The sequence below is a fragment of the Lagopus leucura genome, unplaced genomic scaffold (assembly GCF_019238085.1).
Source record: "Lagopus leucura isolate 7727_CA_CO unplaced genomic scaffold, USGS_WTPT01 Super-Scaffold_100004, whole genome shotgun sequence".
Lineage (NCBI taxonomy): Eukaryota > Metazoa > Chordata > Aves > Galliformes > Phasianidae > Lagopus > Lagopus leucura.
Window position 1 is genome coordinate 4,875,990 of NW_024962264.1, and position 19,593 is coordinate 4,895,582.

Consider the following 19,593-nt stretch of genomic DNA (forward strand, 5'->3'; position numbering starts at 1 on the left):
TTGCTTAATAATAGCTTTTAAAATAAAGATCTTCATTAATTAAATCCACTAAGTATTAAATGCATGAAATAAACCAGCGGAAAACCATTTTTTCTTGGATCTCAGCCTAGCTCCAGGGAGCTTGAGCTCCTTTCAGTGATTGTGAAAGCAACTCTCTCCTCTACAACTCTAAATTCTTTTGTAGCATCTGAAGCTTCTGCGACTTACGCAGCACCTCTTGCCCACGTTTGCTTCTCCAGAAGTTTGCTCTGTAAAGAAATATCACCCAGCGTGGGATACAGATGGTCCTTGCAGTGCTAACGAGCGGCAAAACTCAACAATAAACGGCGGCGGACGGAAACACCCACAAGGCGCCAAGCCTCTACACGTTACCAGACTCGTTTGCGCGGGAAAACTGGGGTGAGGCGCGGGAATAAAAGGCTCTGAGCACTTGCAACAAAAGTCCTTTGTGAGAGTGAAAAGGAGCTGGAAAAAAACACAGGCTGAGGAAGGCAAAGTGGAGCGACGTGTAACGGGGACGTCCTTACCGAGAAGAGAGGTGAGGGATGTGGAAAAATGGATTGGGAAACAGAGATAGCAGGGAAGTAAGGAAATTGGGAAGGACAACAACATCTGTTACTGTCGCTGCACTAGAACAGGGCCTGAGGACCAAGAGATTCCCTCAGGGAAGAGGTAAGGGAGCTTGGAAGGGCTCAGGGAGAGTTTCGCTCCCACTGGACTGAAAGCAGCTGGGGAAGCGGGGTAAAGAAGTTTATTTCCTGGTCCTCTTACTCTTGATGGCACATCAAGAACAATTCAGAACCTGGCAGGACCCAGGAAAAGGCTATAGCTGTAAAAGCCTTCCTGTATTTTGTTTTGTAGAGAGATCTAATTCAGTGGTTCGTTCTATTTTGCGGGCAGGTGTTCCATCTGGGCTCAGTATGGTGCACTGGCCATGCACATGTGGAGCACAAGTGGGAAAAACCCTGCAGACCCTAAGAAGAATAAAATCAGGACAGAGCCTGCAATGGGTGAGTAAGGAAAAATGCACTAGGAAGTAGGGGATGCCCTGCTGGCACTGCCTATTGCATCCACGTCGGCGTTTCTTCTCTCTCCTTTCAGTTTGCTGTCTCTCAGGGGTCCATAAGTACTACTACATTAGCTTGGAAAGTTTCCATTTCCCACTTACGGAATTGTCAAAAATAAAATGCCTGTGTGAGTGCGTATATATCGACTCAAAAAATCATACCTTCTATTTAACTCTTACGTTTAGTGCGTTGTCAGCTGAGGCTCTGATTGAGTTATGGTGATTATGTTATTAATATAATTAGTGCTATTGTTTTATAGTGTGGTAATAGATTGCTAATAAACAAAAAAGGGGAAGTGTGGGTATGAGCCCTCATTAAGAATAGCTAAAGCATGTTACGTTCTTAATTTTCTAAATTGGTGGACAACAGAGGGCCCCCCAGTTTACAGGAGCTTCGGCCAAAATCTCAGCACCAGCTGTAACGTGATCACTGCGCTTCCAGCAGTGGTTTGGACGCTCAAGTCACACTTGGTTTGTCAAGCTGCCTCACCAAGGAATCATAAGAACTGGAATCGTTGGGAATTGGTTAACATGGACTTATTGTTTGTATTCTAAAGAGCCTGTCGTTTGTTCAGTGCGTTAATTTTGGTTTGCTACTTTCAGAATTGTTTCTGAACTGTGCTGCTTTTCCTACTAACAGAAAAGGGGGAGATGTGGGATAAAGATGGTCGTTGTATTGCTAACATTTGATAACATTTGTCTTAATAAGTCTTAAGCCGGACAAATCCTCTTCACTGTGACACTGGTAGAACAAACGGGCACTATCTAAGTAGTTTTGAATACACCCTAGAACTGATTGCATTCTCCTGCTCTCTCAGTACCTGTGAAAGGCCAGGGATATTATATTTTTTGTTGTTTTGTTTTATCTTACACCGGGACAGACCAAATAGGCAAAAGAACTTTCACAAGTCCAGATGAACAAGCAAGTCCTTCCAGTAAAGGTTCTCCTTTTTGATGTTTGTCTGCTACATATTACTATGTAATATGCAGTGTAATATGTAAGACTGCAATGCTACTACATATTATGGGAACAACCATACTCTAATGTTAAGATTCTGCTTATTTTCTTCAAGGTTGTTAAAACTGTCTGATACACAATTGTCTGATACACCTCGCCTCTGATCCACTCTTAAGATACAGCTTGTCTTTTTGAGTGGGATGGAAAGGCTCTGTTTGTACACCCTGACTGATATGAGATAGAACGAGCAAGAACAAAGCTATGTAAACCTATCTCATACATTTAAATGGTCTGCCTTTAGTTAATGCTAATCTCATTGACATGTCAGCTCCAGAAGCAGAGAAGGCATTTCATTTTCTACATGGACTGTGCTACGCTTAATTCGTTTCAGCATTGAACGGGGAAAGGAATCTGGAGTTGCATGAGGCGTAAGAGGCTCAGCAGATATATATGATGCAGAAAAATTTGTAAAGAAAAATGTATTAAATAAAAAAACATATGATGAGATATGCTCAAAAAAGCAGGATGGAGAATGTGAAAAAATGGCTATAGTAGAAATTGTGGGTCAGCTCACAAAGCGTGCAGGCAGTCTCTAATCTTTGAGAAAGATTTTTATTACATTAAGGATCTTCCTTCATGTTGCTAGGAGTATTAATTCCTAAACATGCCCTAGATCTGCAGGTTTTTTGCAAACCTAGGTGACAATAACACTAGGGGATAATACACCGTGATGTCTAAAAAGTTCAAAGAAACTGTTTCCATTACTTTTTACTCTTTCTTTCAGTGAACTCCACTGTACTTACGATGCTTTTGATAGAGATGGCCAAATGTTTTGCTTCAATTTCATCAGAATTTCATGATGTTTTCTTATTTCTAAAAGAAACAGATACGGTTATTGATAGAACCATAACCCACCAATTAATTGCAAAAGAGCCAAAAGGTAGAATACAGCAAGAAAAAAATTGGATCCAAGTTTAAAATGGCAGCAGCTCCTTACCATGGTTTTGGGAATCCAGTTTATTCTGGGGAACTGTGAAATCTCTGCTTTCATTTTCTGATTCATGCCATATCACTTCATCAGTGGTCAAGATACAATAAGTTTCAACATGATCTGGGTCTTCAGCTTCTTTTTCCCTTTCTTCCTTTTCTTTAAGCATCTGCACAACAGCTGCTTCTTTATCGTTATCGGCTGCATCCTCCTCACCACTGTCACTCGTACTCTCACTCTCTCTGTCTTCCTCAGTTGCAGTGAAGTTTATTTTCTCACTATCAACACACTCGCTGTCGTTATCATCACTATCAGCACTCTCATTTGAATAATAAGGAGCAGCCTTCTTCAAATTATCTTCTGCAGAATTCATCGCAGATCTTGATTCTAGTATCCACAAAAGAAAATTCTAAAGAATCAAGAGAGAACATTCAGGAAATATGGTAAAATCTGTGGCTTGTGCTACTAAGTTGTCTACTTCATAATCAGACTGGAAGAACATCTGAAGAAAAATCAGAAAGCACTTTATGATCATCCCTATGAGACATGTTTTTGTTTTTAAACTCAAATGTTTTTATGAAGGATATGGAAAATATCAGCTTTTGTCACTGCTGAAGTCTGCCAAAGAAGAGCAAGACGATTACACATTTGCTTTTTGCTGTCCATCTGAGGATCCTTGGTGGGGGTGAATCATAAATGGCCATATTGTGCTATGGCTATATTGTTGTGTACAGATATGGCATGCTCCGAGGAATGATCCCCATGTCTGAGTGACTTGTATACACTTTGCACTTGCTACTCCACTCTCAAATAGACCAACAATGTTTCCATTGCAGGAAGCATTGATCATGGTTTGTTATCAAACCCATTTCTTTTAACTTTTTTTGTCTTCTTTTTTCCAGTGGTAAGATTATTAAATCTCACATAATCATACAACTGTACGAGTTAGGATAACTCTTCCCATTACAAGGTCAAGGTATTCTGTTCCTCTGAGCTAAAGAACAACAGAACAAAGAACAGCTTGAGATAACTTTGCATGGTTCCTGCCACATGACTTTTGTTCTTTCAAACTTTTCTTTCTCCAGTTCCCATCCAGTTAATAGCCTTATGCAGTAATTTTTGTTGCGATACTCAACAATGCATTACTTATAGGCATTAGGTATATTTGTCATTCAGTTTTCTAGAACCATTAAAAAACTATTTTATCTTTCAATCTCATTTCTAGCTTCAGAGCTTTTTGTAAAAAAAAAAAAAAAAGAAAAATTAAATCACAAGCTCCATTTTTCAGATCTCATGAACTCAGACCAAAACTAGGCTGAAATTCTCTTCTTGATTTCTACCTTGCTTTACTTTGAATTCCTACAAAACAAATAAATATATACATGTATGCGTATGTATATATGTGCATACATGGTATACATGAATGTGTGTGTATATACGTACACATACACATGTAAATATGAACACATATCTATACAAACGTATCTATATGTTATATATCAGTGTATACATACACTAAGATAAGCTATATGTTAGTACGTGTGTGTATATACATGTATAAACATGTCTATGTAAATGTATGAAACAATCATATCCATTTTTTCTGCATTTTAGTGGTATCTACTTATAAAATAACATTAGCATGGTGCTATATTATAGTGATGTGCTTAATGCAACTTGAATTTGAACTTTAACACCAATTTTCATTAAATGTAAGCTGTTCATCTGCATACAGCTACGCAGTTCCCTTTCCTGCATCTGCATACATCCTTTCTGTCAAGGTAGCAATAAGCCTGATACTTTTCATCGCTTTCTTATTTACAATGAAAAGGCCATATCAAAGGCCTGAGAACATTGTTGTCAGTATAATCATATTTTTGATAGCTCAAATAGTTACTTACCTAGAAATTGTCAATCATTACTTCATGAGTTTCCTTTCTATATCTGAAATGTAAAGTGAAATGTTTTCAAAGAAAGCAGAACCATACCATATAAAACATTATGGACTGCCACATTTCCTTTCAAAAAAAGAAAAAAAAAAAAAAGAGAGAAAAGAAAAAGATTCCAACACTTCACTGCACTAGCATTTTTCTATAGCACACATGATTACATCTGAAGCGTCCAGAGCCATGGTGTGGGCAAACAAAACTAGCTGGCTCAGACCCTGCCTCTACCACCTCCATGGTGCTCTTGGGCAAGCTGTTGAAAAATTTCATCCAGCCCTAAATCCAACTCCAACCACACTCCAATGCAAACTTAGTGCCAGCTCAAGCTCTCACTCCCTGCCCCAAAGTTAAACTCCAGTCCTAGCCTCAGCACCATTCTCAGCCCCCAAACTAACCATAAGCCAAACCTCAACCCTGTAACCTTATCCCCAACCCTAAGTGCAAGCCCATCCACAGCCTCCAACAAAGCCCCCACCGGCACTGTACCTGCTGCCACTCACTGCTCACTGCACCGCCAGGCAGCTGCTGCTTTTAAAGAGCCGTCACCGCCTATTCCAACTGCTTTCGGTTTCTATTCCCAGTGTCAGTTTCATGTTTCTTTTCTTATGTGCTTGAAGGCTGAGTCACTGAATAGAGCACTGTGAAGCATCGTTAGAATTTCTTTAAGTTAGTTTGCACTTTTCAGATCTTGGTTGCTTCAAATACGGGTCCAAAAGAAGGTGATCAGGGGACTGGAGCACCTCCCCTACGAAGACAGGCTGAGGGAGCTGGGCTTGTTCAGCCTGGAGAAAAGAAAGCTGTGGGGTGACCTCACTGCAGCCTTTCAGTACCTAAAAGGAGCCTACAAACAGGAGGGGAATCAACTCTGAAAGGGTAGATAACAGCAGGATAAGCGGAAACCGTCTGAAGTCGAGGGAAGGCAGATTTCGGTTGGATGTCAGGGGGAAGTTCTTTACAGAGAGAGTGGTGAGGTTCTGGAACAGCCGCCCAGAGAGGCTGTGATGCCCCGTCCATCCGTGGAGGTGTTCAAGGCCAGGTTGGATGGGGCCCTGGGCAGCCTGGGCTGCTATGAAATGGGGAGGTTGGTGGCCCTGTGTGTGGCAGGGAGTTGGAGCTTCATGATCCTTGAGGTCCTGGCCAACCCTGGCCATTCTGTGGTTCTGTGAAAATCCATTACTGCCTTACTTAAGAATATTGCTATGGTACATTGCAGTGCACAGTGCAGAACATGGTAATTCCTATATCTGCCCCTTTAGTTACTGCAGTGCACTCCTACCAGCCTGTAAGAAATTCCATACAGCATAAACGAACAGATCTATTTTACATATTTTTGCATTTCAAAACAACTCCTTTAGCAAGAACAGCACTGGATCCATAACCCCATGTTTAAATTGTTGAAGCCTCAATTCGTGAAGGAACTTGTGTACCTAAACACTGTTCAAGATATCGTTTAGAAAATTAGAGTTCATCAGAATGTTCAGGTGAGAGGCAAAAAGCCTAGACTGTCTTCAGATCAGATACTTGTACAAGATACAGCAAAGACAATCCTCTAGGGTTACACAGGCATAATTTGTCTCCTTATGGATCCAGGGAACTTTGGAGCAGTCTACCTGGAGGACAGCTGGCAAGTAGCGCTTGCCTCATAAGCAGGATAGACGTCTTTCCCACACCCCTCTTTTCCTTTGACACTAGTCCAAAGATTGCAGCAGCTCAACAGAAAGATAACCTTTACAATACAGTAGCACGGTGCTCCAGTTGTGCTCCATATTTGAGCTGCTTAGCTGACAAAGATGGCCTCCTGCTCCCCTTCCTCAGCGTGTTGGTTGTTGTTTTTTTGTTTGTGGGTTTCGGGGTTTTTTGTTTGTTTGTTTGTTGCTTTAAGACAGAGAAATGACTTGAGCTGGCAGCAGGTAGGCCTAAAACCAGAACCAGGTTAAGCAGGAATGCCAGAGATCTAACTCCGTGCGAGGGAGCACAAATCTTGGTGATAAGAAATGCCACAATACCGACTTGTCACAACATGCCTGTTGGTGGTGCAAGTGCATATAAAGAATCAGCATATGCTGCATTTTTGTAGAATCCCTGTGAAACTTCTTATAACAATAAGATTCCATCCAATGTATTGTCCATTAAATCTCTTCATAAATAGAAACGTGGTTACTTTCTCTCAAGGAATACAAAATATGTTCTCCAACATTTCCTTGAAACTGGCATGAACCACCTACTTAAGCTAAGCTCTCTCCTTACAATAAATGCACATACTCAATTACTGCATAATTTTTGCCTCTAATGACAATCTAGCTCTAAATTCACTACGTATGGTGGAAAGATGAGCACATAACTGAATGGTGAAGTTTTTGATCCAAACATAATTATGAAAATACAGGACAAGTATGTTTAGCAAAACGTAGCGATTACGATACGCAGTGCAACCATAATATCCGTGTGATTCCCATAACCAGCCTCTGTAGAGACTGGTAGTCATTCAGTCACTCAGCCACTCAGCCATGACATTAGGTATCCTCCGTTAGTGAGAAGTAATCTGTGTTGAAACCAGCCCGAGGCCATTTTTCTTTTCAAAGTTAGTTTTCTTGTTTAGATTTTGTGCTCTATGCTGGACTGAGCCACGTATTTACTCCCTCTCCCTTACCCTGTTTCTCATCTGGCTAACTTGGGGAGACATTTTTTTCCATGAACTTGAGCAGAAACATTTCAACCACTCAACTGTTGATCTCTGTTTGCCTAAAACAAAGTCTACCCTCCCGTTCTGTTTGTGTTAAGGGAGTCTGATGCTTTTCAACAGCTGTGGTCAGTCACATCTGCACTAGTCAGTGAGCTCTGTGGGCACATTGCCCTTTTCCATCTCCTCTGAGCCTTCTACTGTAGGGCTTTAAGATTGAGAGTCACTGTCCACAATTAGACATTTAGTCACAGTTTTAGAAAACAAACACAATCCTTGGCCAGGAACATACTTATCACATGAATAAAATTAAGCTTGAACTACTGTATTAAAATCAGATTAAGTATTTTACTAAAATTATATAATTAAAGTTATTTATTGACTTTTAGTCCGAAGTAATTGTTTTTTGCTATTCCCAGCAAAGCCATCTTTCCAATAACTGCCCAAAATCTCTATCCACTATATCTTAATCTACAAAGAACATGATTCAGATGAAAATACTCAAACTGAATATCTGTGCTTTAATATTAAGATTCCTGTTACATTCAGTGATACTTGAATTTGCTTAACATTCTGAGAAAAAAAAAACACATTTCCTAAATGCTATTAATTACTGATGTAAATGCATCAAGAAAGGTAGCCAAAGGGGTTTGCCACACTTCTTCAAGTAAACATTCCTCTTTAGTGTAAAGAGTAATAGGGCTAAAAGTCACAAGATAATTAAGTGTGAAAATTAATTTTATATGCAAATGCCTGTCAGGTTGGAAAGGGATTATGGAAATTGAGTAGAGATAAATATATAATGGAATACTTAGCCATTATGAAACACTGATTTGTCAAATTGTGCAGTTACATCACTTAATATATGGATTTATATCAAAGTACTTCTGTACATTTCATTTGCACATTTAATGTATTTAATGTTATTTTTATAAGGGACTGTGCTCTAAGGTCAAAGAAGTAGCCAGTTCTAACAGTGGAGAGAACATGTGAATTAATTGAGAGCCTAACATCACACTGGAAAATAAGCAGACCATGAAATACCATAAAAATAACCATTCTAATCTACATCTGCTCTTTGTTCTACTTTCCAGTAGTGCAATCATCTTTATCAGCTAACGTGGCAGGATAAACATTTACATAAATTTAGTTTGAGGGCAACAGAGCAAACACTCCAGCCTTGAGTGACGGAGTTGACAGCGGCATTTTCCCAGCATTAGCTGAAGATTTTTAAGCAGCTGAGGTGTGTTTGTTTCATGTTAGTAAAAGTTACCATAACACCTCACCATCCCTGGCAGCGTTGAAGAGACATCTGGATGAGGAGCTGCAAGATCTGGTTTAGTAGCTGTGGTAGCAGTGGTGATGGGAGAACAGTTGGACTAGATGATCTGGAAGGTCGTTTCCAACCTTCTGATTTTATGGTTCTGTATCAATCAGCAGTCAGAAAAAAGAGGATATAAGAGAACTTACCCTAATGGCTTCCATATGCATTAAATCTTTAAAAAGAAAAAACAGTATAAATCCTTTTCTGAACAGCATCTCTACCAACTGTCTTCCTTTGTGGTATGTAACAGCTTGATGATACCGAGTTCTTACTCACACAAGTGTTGTAAGTGATTTGTTTTCTTTCATTGACTTCACTCAATAATCAATCGACTTCTCCAAAGTCTAAAATAATAACTTAAACAATAGATTTATTATAACATATTCCACAAAAAAACCAAAAACAATGTCAAATAAAATGCCCAGACTGAGAGAGAATCCAGCTCCCAGCCATACATTTCAATCATAGAATTCTATGATTTTATTCAAGTTCTGTGTCATAGAATTTAGCCATAAGCATTGTAGTTAATTTTAGGTATTCCTTCACTGAAGCAAGAACATAGCTATTTTGCTACTGAATATTACCATAGCAGCTTTTGAATAACAGCTTTTTAAGAAAATAAAAAACGATGAAGAAAGAAATTAGTTTGGGCTGTCATTCTCATTCATACTATATGATGCCCTTACAGATACCCCCCCTTCCACTTCTTCTCCACCCATCATTTACTCTCAAACACACAGCCTCATCTCTTTTCTGGTTTCTGTCACTCACTCATTTTACTCCTTATTGAGCTGATTCAGTTCAGTAAGTGGCCAGAAAACTATACACTTATTTATTGCTTTAGTTCTCTTGCGCAGTGTCTTCATAAACTCACTTGCTGTGGTGCCAGTTATGTGTCAGTATCAGAAAAGGTAGAGCTATGTGGCTGGGACAGGAAAGAAGAAAGGAGAAGGCTAAAACCAAACTAAGGTCATTGGACTTCATTTGCCCTAGCAAACTTTTCCAGTACTTGGCTCAGGGCCTCTGATGGTGCTCTTCAGAAAGCCCTGCATTTGCAAAAACGGTCACACTCCCATTGTATAACCAAGATGTTATAATCACAATATAATTGTTTATAATCAATAGACATCAAGATGCTATAATCGCAATATAATCAAAAGAGTAAGGCAAAGCAGATAACGATAACAAAAAGAAAATAAGTGGAAGAGCTTACCCTTTGGTTGAGCTCACCAAAAAACATCAAAAGAGAGGATCTCCAAAAGAGATCCTTCCCATCTCGTAGCCAGCTCTTAAATAGGTCTAGCAGGGGTGCAGCCAGGCTCCACCCCTTCCTGCAGCACAGGTGAATTGCCTTCAGCTGAGCTCCTCTGGCTGACTCGAGGCTCACCTCAGGTGATTAATCAGAGGTTCAGGCCATGACTCAGCTGTTCCCATACACCCATTTATTCCAGGGGTAACCTTGGATACTACATGTAAACATGAAAACAAACATGCCATCTGATTCTAAATACAAAGCCAAGTGCCTAAATTTATATGCCTGTATTAAATTAATTAAAAAAAAAAAAAAGAAGGAACTTGATTTTAATAAAGAAAGACTCATATTTGAATTAAAACTATTTTCATTTTCCTTGCTTACCCAGTATCTTTTGCTTACCCACTGTATCTTTTCTGTACTGTCCTTGTAGTTTTCTATTTCTTCCTTATTCTCTTGGAAGATGTCAACAAACTGGAACTTTCTTCTTTGCTTTCAGAAACACTGAAATCATTAAATAGCACAATTTGATCAGTTTGTCTAACAACCATTGGGTGGCAGACCATGAACACCATGTAAACAGCCTGCTGAGGCCTAACAACCTTTCTCATTTATGCCATTTGTGCCTGACCAGCAGGAGATTAAATATGTTCATAACTGCTTTTAAGAGGTACAGTTTGCACAGCAGTGTTTGAACTTGAAGAGCACAGCAGTGCTTTTACAAAAAGACCACAGATACAATCCCTCATATTTTTTGAGCACAATCACAATACAAACTTGTTTTGTTTTCTTTTATACATTTTTCCCCCTGGGTTTATGAAGATATGCAAATTCTGACAAAGAGTTCCTTCTGTAATGATTGGAAACTATTAATATTATAAAATTACCATGGTGATAGAAATATATTCACATAACATGCTGAGATCAAACAAACGAAGGTAACAAAAAATCATAGAATTGCTCAGGTTCGAAGAGACCTTAAAGATCATGAAGTCCAACCACAACCTGACCATGCTACCCTAACTCTAACAACCCTCTGCTGAATCATGTCCCTGAGCACCACATCCAAACGGTTCTTAAACACATCCAGGGATGGAGACTCAACCACCTCCCTGGGCAGCCCAATCCAGTGCTTAACGACCCTTTCTGTAAAGGCTCATACTTAAATGACTTTTAAAATTAATAGAAGACAAGACAATTGCCACCAGCAATTCACATTTGACAAATTATCGCTGCATTTTATATCAATAAAATACTGTATGGGAACTGCTGAGTCACGGCCTGAACCTCTGATTGATCACCTGAGGCGAGCCATGAGTCAGCCAGAGGAGCACAGCTGAAGGCAATTCAGCTGTGCTGCCTTCTAGACCTATTTAAGAGCTGGCTACAGGGGGAAGGATCTTTTCTGGAGATCACCTCTCTTGGTGTCTTCTGGTGAGCTCAGCTGAAGGGTAAGCTCTTCCACTTATTCTCTTTTGTGATTGTTGTTTACTTTGCCTAATTCTCTTGATTATATTGTGTATATTGTATAACATTATTGTTATATATGTTATATACAACATATATGTTATATATATATATACAACATATATGTTATATATGTTATATACAATAATATTGTACATAATATTGTTATATTGTATAACATCTTGATTATACAAATAAACACACAGAAGTTTTAAAAATGAATAACATCGTGCAAATTGTCAGCGATGTTGTGAATTTCATTAAGTCTATTGGATTGAATCATCAATTCCAGGAGTTCCTGGATGCTGATTATTGGAACATCATTTACTTTTCTGAAGTAAAAGGATAAGTAAATTGTTTTAGAAATGGTTTAAAAGATTTATGATTCATAAATAAAATCATCTGTGGAATCAAAAGGAAAATTGGCATCAGAACATGAAGATAAAACATTTTTAATCAAAGAATTGAAGGCCCTAAGATACAGCATTTTTTTGTGAATTTGATAGCTCAATTAAATGACTTAAATGTGCATCTTTAAGGTGAAAATGAACTCATCTGTGCTCTGTTTCAAATCATAACAGCATTTGAAATGAAACTTAAATTATGGTGAGCTCAAGCTGTGGCAAATAACGTAATGCATTTTGATACACTGGCTAAACACAGTCCTGTGAACAGCAGAAAACATGCAGCCATGCTTTCCATTTTGATACAGGAGTTTGAGAGTATGTGTCAAGATTGCTGAAAAATTCATAAATAGTTTGGTATATTTGCAACTTCATTTTCAGTTGACATATGTGAATTCACACCTGTGAGTCATATGGAATTTAGAGTAGCAATCAGATATCCAACTCAAAGACAAATTTTATCTTGTCCCTCTATTAGACTTCTGTAAGACCTATCTTACCAGAGAAGAATGTCCTTCACTTCAGTCACACCTTATTCATGTCATCACTTTTCGTAGTACTTGTGAACAAACACTTACAAGGATGAAGTCCAGAAAGAATAAAATTTCATCAGAAATCTCTGACAAACACTATGAAAGGCAGCCACTTCCATCAAATTAAACTGATGCCTTATCTTCACAAACACAAGGTCAAACATACCACTAGTTTTATTACTTGTATACATTACCAGTAATATATATTTCTTACACTGCCTAAGACAATTCCTCCTCACTCAATGCAACCAGGGCAAGCCGAAAGGTTGGTCGTATACCAGTGGTATTAGCCCATGGTATTAGCTCACAAATGCTCAGAATGGTTCTTAGAAAGCTTACAGAATTGTTACAGTATCTAGCTGCAGTATAACTTATGCTGCAGTGTAAGGTGCAGTTGCAGTATTACAGTTGCTAGTAAGCCTGATTTTTAAAGAAAATATTCAAGTTAGCTGCAGAGAAAATGATCCTCCCAGTTCAGATTTCCCTTTCAATTTTGCTAAGATATTCCACTGCTGCGATACTCGCACTCTTTCCTAATTCCTTCACATATATCCACACATTTCATACATCTTAGCAATTAAACAGAGAAAATTTAAACAGCCTGTATTACTTAAAAACAGACCTCCCTTTTCCCAGTCTATAATTGTCACAGCATCGAGCTGTACCTAATAATACTTGGTTGTGGGCACGAAAGCTACAGTGCCTAAAGAGAGGTGCGTTTACTGTGCATATAAGATCCATGCCAGGTAAAAATTCAACCCCTTGTTTTTAATGGAACTTACGGGTCCAGTCCAGGGCTCCAAACTCCCTCAAATGACTCAAATGACCCAGGAAATACAAGGATTTATAGTACCACTACACAAGTGTTCATTGCCACTGAAAAGATCTTACTTTCCCTCAAGCCCTACAGCAGGGGAGTGGAACATGATCTCTGAAGTCTCTTCTAACCTAAACCATTCTATGCTGCTCTGAAAAAAAGAAAAAAAAAAAAAAAAAAGTTACTTTTAGTTTTAAGCATTAAAAGTTTGCTAAGGAACAACAGACCACACACAAATGGTAAACATGGGTGTATGGGAACAGCTGAGTCAGGGCCTGAACCTCTGGTTGATCACCTGAGGGGAGCCATGAGTCAGCCAGAGGAGCACAGGTGAAGGCAATTCCTAGACCTATTTAAGAGCTGGCTACCAGTGGGGAAGGATTTCTTCTGCAGATCTGCTTTGCTTGAGTTTTGTGAGTGAGCCCGTGATAGGGGTAAGTCTTCTGTGGTTATAACATCCTAATGTTGTTTGATTACACAATGGGTTGTTATATTTTTGGCTGATGCTGCTTTGTGTTTTGCCTGAGTCTTTTTCATTTTGCATCAGATAAAGGAAAAATTCTGTTAAAATGTCATATGGCACAGCCTATCGTAATACGAAAAGTAAGTTGCCATTGCTTTTGAATGTGCTGCTCACTATGTCTGGAGTATTTCTGACAGCACCTTTTTCAGCACCTGTCTGTTGGCCAATCAGAAAAAAGCAAAGAGCCTTAAGTCTCTGCAACTCTATGGAAACTCTTTCCAAAAATACTGCCAAGTTGAGTGTCTCCCTAACAGAAGCTAATGATTGACAAATCTCTCAGCAGTTGTTTCTAAATAGCCAGCTGTGGTGTAATTTATTTTAAAATAAATCTAGTGCTATGGAGGTTAACAACGGAAGTAATCAGCTGTTCAGTCTTCTTCCTTCAGCATTCATTCCTCTTGCCAGAGGTATGCCTGCCACGTACTTGCACATTTGTCTTTGTTTAGCACTATGACTTCTGGCAGCAGTATTCAGCTGTCTACCCTTGTCTTGCATCAGATGTTTTTAGGTGGCAGACTGAGCTTTCCTATACACCATAGGAATACATTGACATAGTCAAAAGAGAGCTCGCAGTAGCTGTTAAGAAGGTAAAGTGACATAAAGCTATATTACCATAAAAGAAAAAAGGTAAATATTTATTATCCTGGAGACCAGCATTTCACAGTTGGTTGAAAGAGGCACATTCCTCATTCCTGTTTCAAAGCTAATCCTCATGATTATCCTCAGCAGTGTCTGTGCTTGCACAGATCAAACACATTTCACATGCTAAGAAGGAATTTGAGCACATGACTGGCTGTGAATGTAAACACGTAAAATATGCGCTACAGGCTTGCAGCTAAAATTAATCTAATGGGGATCGTTTTCCTAATGAAGAGGGAAGTCTAACTGAGCCACATGAACAAAAACTTAGTGTATAACACCGAAAAAGATGTCAGGTGATTCTATAGTATATTACTCAGAAAAAGATGTTAGGTGATTCTATAAAGCATTCATTTTTCACGATGTGCAGCCGTGGGAACTTCATAGCATTAAGTGCAAAGAGATCTTATATTAAAAATACTTAATTTCTTTGAAATATTTTTCACAGAGGTAACAGCTAGCATGAATGTGACTGAAAGACATGAATTTGAGCAGGAGTTCAAGACTATAAGTGATATAGAGGGGTGGATAGCAGATCAGATATGGTACAGGAGGTGATAATGCACAGTTAATGTAGAAAATAAAAGGAATGCAAAAACCATGTGAATATGACCAATGTTATAGAATGGAGGACAAAATGAATGTAGAGAAGGAGAGTAACAGTTCAACTGGTTAAGTTAAATGAAATGAAGCCAAGCATAATTACAGCTGAAGTCTTGAATGCATAATCTTTCAGAAGTAAATTCTTAATTTTAACAGTTGAGTTCTATCTTTAACCACCTAGCATTTACAGCTTGTTTTGCTTCTTTCGAACAATATGTCAAATATTAATCTGTTTAAGTTAGAAACTTAAATTTATAACAGACTAGCCTGTTTTTGCAATAATTTATTTCAGTCTTTTTCCTTAGATAATTATGTAGATAAAGAATGCAGCTTATATATTTTGTTTACCATATAATCTGAGATCTTTACATGGTAGGTTTCCCATTCTTGGTTATGCTACCATATTCTACACCCCCAGAAGTTATCCTTGTTTCCTCTAACCCTATGGGAGTGCATCAGCCTCATCTACTGATGCTTTCATAGAATGGCTTTGGTTGGAGGGGATTTAAAGACCATTTAATTCCAACTCCCCTGCAGTGGGCAGTGTTGACAACCTGTAGATTGGGCTGCCCAAGTTCTCATCCAGCCTGGTCTTGAAAACCTCCAGAGGTGGAATATTCAATGATGCCTCCTTTGTCATTTTTTTTCTTAATTCCTCTTGCTTAGACTTTTTATTAGCTTCAATTCCGATTAACTTGTATCTTTGCAACTATGATTTATAGACAAAGTTTGTTTTCCTCTTCAGACCGCTGCCGCTGTTGGGTTTTATTTTGTCCCTTGCTTTCCCTTTCCCCTTTTCCCTCTTTTTGGCTTGGTAGGTCTGCTGTTCCCCCGCCACGGACACAGATTTACAGATAAGACCACGACCAAGCTAAAGTGTGGAATGGCCTTTCTGCTTAACCACTGAAAACCTTCATGACCTAGTACAGTGAATTAATCAAAACCTGTCAGATTTGGTACCTTTTTCTGAGTCAGGTTCACCAAATGATGAGAGGGCAAGAAGGAATTTGATAGGAAGAGAAGGAATGGCCTCAAGTTGCACTCGGACGTTCAGATTGGCTAGTAGGAAGAACTCCTTGTCAGAGTGGTGAGGTACTGGAACAGGCTGCAAAAGAAGGTGATGGAGTCACAGTCACTGGAGGTGTCCAAGAAATGTTTTGATGTTGTGCTGAGGAACATGGCTTAGTGGGGAAATATCGGTGATATGTGGACAGTTGAATTAGATGATCTTAGAGGTCTTTTCCAACCCTAATGACTCTTATGCAGAATTTCAGGTTCTTGGCATCTCATTTCCTGCCCGTTACTACTGTTCTGTATTATGCCTTGAATACTTTAATGGAGTTGAGCAGTAGAAGGCCCTTAGCTATACCTTCTGTACAGATGTGAGCCTATAAGGAGTATTATAAAAATATCAGTACCTGTACAACAGATTATCTTTGCACGTTCTCTGTGCCAGGGAATAGAACACCTACTTGCTGCTATTTTACCCTGTCACTATTTAGTGTAAGATAGGAATAACCTTGGAATCGTAACAGAGGTTTTCTGCTCTTGCAAATAAGCACACAAGTACCAGCCCAATGACAAATGGATATCTTTTCCATCTAACAGCATCAGATGGAATGGAAGGCTTGTATACCTAGAATAATGTTAGAGTTTTGTATGACTTTGTCTGGCTAGTATTAGAAGCTATTATTAATTAAGCTTAAGGAGACTTGTCTAGCAGTGCTCTACTAAATTATCAGTGAAAAATACTGGCCTTATCAAGCTATTTTCATCAGTTGAATGTGCAACAGAACTGCAATAGGAATGGGGTGAGCATCTGATGGATAACATCCTTTATTCTTTTTGCTTGTTACTAGTAATTTTTACTTTTTACATGCAAGTGTGATATGGTTACATCTTGTTGGACATGTTTATCCTTTAAAATGAATGATTTCTCAGTGTTCTCTCTGGCATTTGCTTGCTGTATTTTACCGCCCTCAATCACTTTAGTAAGGGAGTACACATTACATTGGCAACAAAATCAGGAAGTCTTGATCAAAAATTCAGTTTTCCAAAAATTCAGGTCAAAGATGATAAGCATTTTCAATAGCTTAGTGAATGATATAGGGAAAATGTGTTAGCAGCTTAATGCGGATGCGTGAAGCCTTATCCTAATCAGTTAGCAAGTTATGGCTAGAAGCTCATTACCACTTGAAGGCAGCAGAAATGAAATGAACACAGGTCTTTCACTTTCTGGGCAACTGTTAATATCTGACTGTACAAAAAGGAATAGACGAACCTGATGGGCACACATCACTGGTGCAATTGTATTCGTTTAGACTCTGTTACTTTGAAACCTGTTTTGGCAAGTGTCTCCAGGCAGATAAATATTTTCTTCCGAGAAATGACAGTTTAAATATATAATTCCAAGAACCTGCATTTCATCTACCCCTTCCCTGTAGAATATGCTGAAGATAGCCCAAGGCAATTTGTTGCTGTTTATATGCCGGCTATTTTTGACTCTCTTGCCAAGGTGCCTAACTCTCAAGCATTAAGTGGAGAGGATAGCTGCCAGACACAGAGCCTGGATTCCACTCTGCAGGATGACTGCTGAAAAAATAGGCTTACAATGGTTAACTGCTAAATGACCAGTTCCTCTTTTTCTTGTTGGTTTTGTTTCCGTTTTCCCTTGGATTTTTTTTAGAACGGTGATTCTTTTCTTATTTCACACACTGAAGATACAGTAAAATGACCTGTAATAAAATCATTTTTTATGAATTCCATGATAACACAGTAAGGTTCCCATTGTGTAAAAATGGGGTCCTTATACATTGTGAAGAAACCCTCCCTGATCCAGCAGTGCATCTGTTACAGTTCTGATTAGGGGAAAGTAACTGCCAATATGATGGTGTAAAAGAAAAACAATGTGAGGTAACTTTGTAACATGTAAATGTGGACAAACAGGAAGGTTTTGCCCTTCTGTCGCAACAATGGATCAATTCTCCACAGGAAAATATTGAGCTAAAAATGTGTTCCAGCCACAGAAAGAATTCAGGTAAGAGAACAGGCAAAAGGGATTTTGTCGGAAGGGATAGAGATGTACAAGATGTTTCGGGTATTCTTGCTCTAAATAACTTCTGATAGGCTGCAATCAGGCAGAAGCAATCCTACCCCAGTTATTTTTTGAAATTATGTGATAAAGTCCACTGATTGAAGCAGCAGTCTTCATGTTTACTTCTTTAGTTCACTGAGCATCAAAGGCAGTGATGTACCTGAAAAGGCACAAGTGTAGTTCAGGGCAGAAAATGTTTCTTCTCTGTGCCACACCTCAAAGGAGTTCTGACTGAGGTGAAAGCACTTGGGCAAGGACAACAAGGAGAAGTTGACTGTGATTACTGATTACACTGTAAATGGCTAGAGAAACAAGCTGTGGTTGTTTCTGTGCTATTGTCTGGGTCAGACTTGTGGGGTCTTAAGTTATACAAGGGGTTTTGTGTGTGTTTTCAGATGGAGGACAGTAGTTATTTTCTCATGATAGGATTTCGTCGTGTAGGAAGTGACAATTCAGTGGGTAAATTTATTTGTAGTGTCATTGCGATTTCAGGTTAATCATTATCTATTGTTACAAAAAGATATCACCGATTCCACAGGTGTACTAAAAAAGTCTTAGTTTGAAAATACTCTCTAAGTAAAAATAAACTCTTCAATGACTGTAAGGAATTCAATTTTCTTATTAAAAAATTGTTAAGACAAAGTAACGTGGAATTATTTTTCCACAATTACTTTTTGCACACTGTTTTCTGCTCCCTGTAGAGATAAACATTCTAATATTGAGCAAAAATCACATTCTACATTTCAGAATAATAGTTTAAAGCAGCCTTTACTGTGTTCACTTAAATATTCATTTAAATGATTAAGTTCTCTGAATTTCTGAGTAGTAAGTGCACAGAACTTTGTGCCACTTCCAGGCATAACATTGCTTCTGTTGGAATTCCTGATACCGGCCGTCTGCTGAAACATGAGTTCAGCTACCAAATATAGATGAGTGGGGTAAGAATTACAGTCAGATAGGACAGATGGAACGCACAAGTCACAGTCTTCTCAATGCTTACTGGGGACCAAGCAATCTTCAGAGAATAGCTGGAGCCTGCTTAAATAAAGAAGGAGAGAAACAACGTTACCTGCTATTAATTATACTTGAAACTCCTCCTTGGTTTTAAGGTCTGTTTTTATGTTTTATGCCAAATCTAATTTAGTAAAGTAAATGTGCAGGGTTTCAAAATCCAGAAGGTGAATATGTACTTTTTTTAAAAAATAATCTTAGTAGATACATTTCTTTTTAAATATTACTCTGTTGAACAGATTGGCTTTGGGTTGCATTTCTTTTAGGTATTTAATTTTCATCACACAG

The 19,593-nt window shown here is 38.6% G+C and overlaps 2 protein-coding genes across 4 annotated transcripts in view; one reads left to right on the forward strand and one right to left on the reverse strand.

Moving 5' to 3' along the window:
- Positions 1 to 10,212, reverse strand: part of DDX60 (DExD/H-box helicase 60) — a 44,879-nt gene extending 34,667 nt beyond the window's left edge. Inside the window, exons 1-5 of the mRNA XM_042871164.1 lie at positions 10,176 to 10,212; positions 5,445 to 5,596; positions 4,914 to 4,956; positions 3,022 to 3,421; positions 2,828 to 2,897 (exon numbers count right to left, since the gene is read on the reverse strand). Coding sequence (XP_042727098.1) covers positions 2,828 to 2,897; positions 3,022 to 3,385 — 434 coding nt within the window. The 5' untranslated portion in view covers positions 3,386 to 3,421; positions 4,914 to 4,956; positions 5,445 to 5,596; positions 10,176 to 10,212. The remainder of the gene's footprint in view (positions 1 to 2,827; positions 2,898 to 3,021; positions 3,422 to 4,913; positions 4,957 to 5,444; positions 5,597 to 10,175) is intronic.
- A 9,048-nt stretch (positions 10,213 to 19,260) lies between these two features.
- Positions 19,261 to 19,593, forward strand: part of PALLD (palladin, cytoskeletal associated protein) — a 174,732-nt gene continuing 174,399 nt past the window's right edge. For 2 of the 3 annotated variants that reach the window (XM_042872263.1, XM_042872264.1), the window contains exon 1: positions 19,263 to 19,403. The gene's annotated coding sequence lies outside the window, so the exon portion shown is untranslated. Of the gene's footprint in view, positions 19,404 to 19,593 lie in introns of all 3 variants that reach the window. The other variant, XM_042872265.1, reaches the window with a different exon arrangement.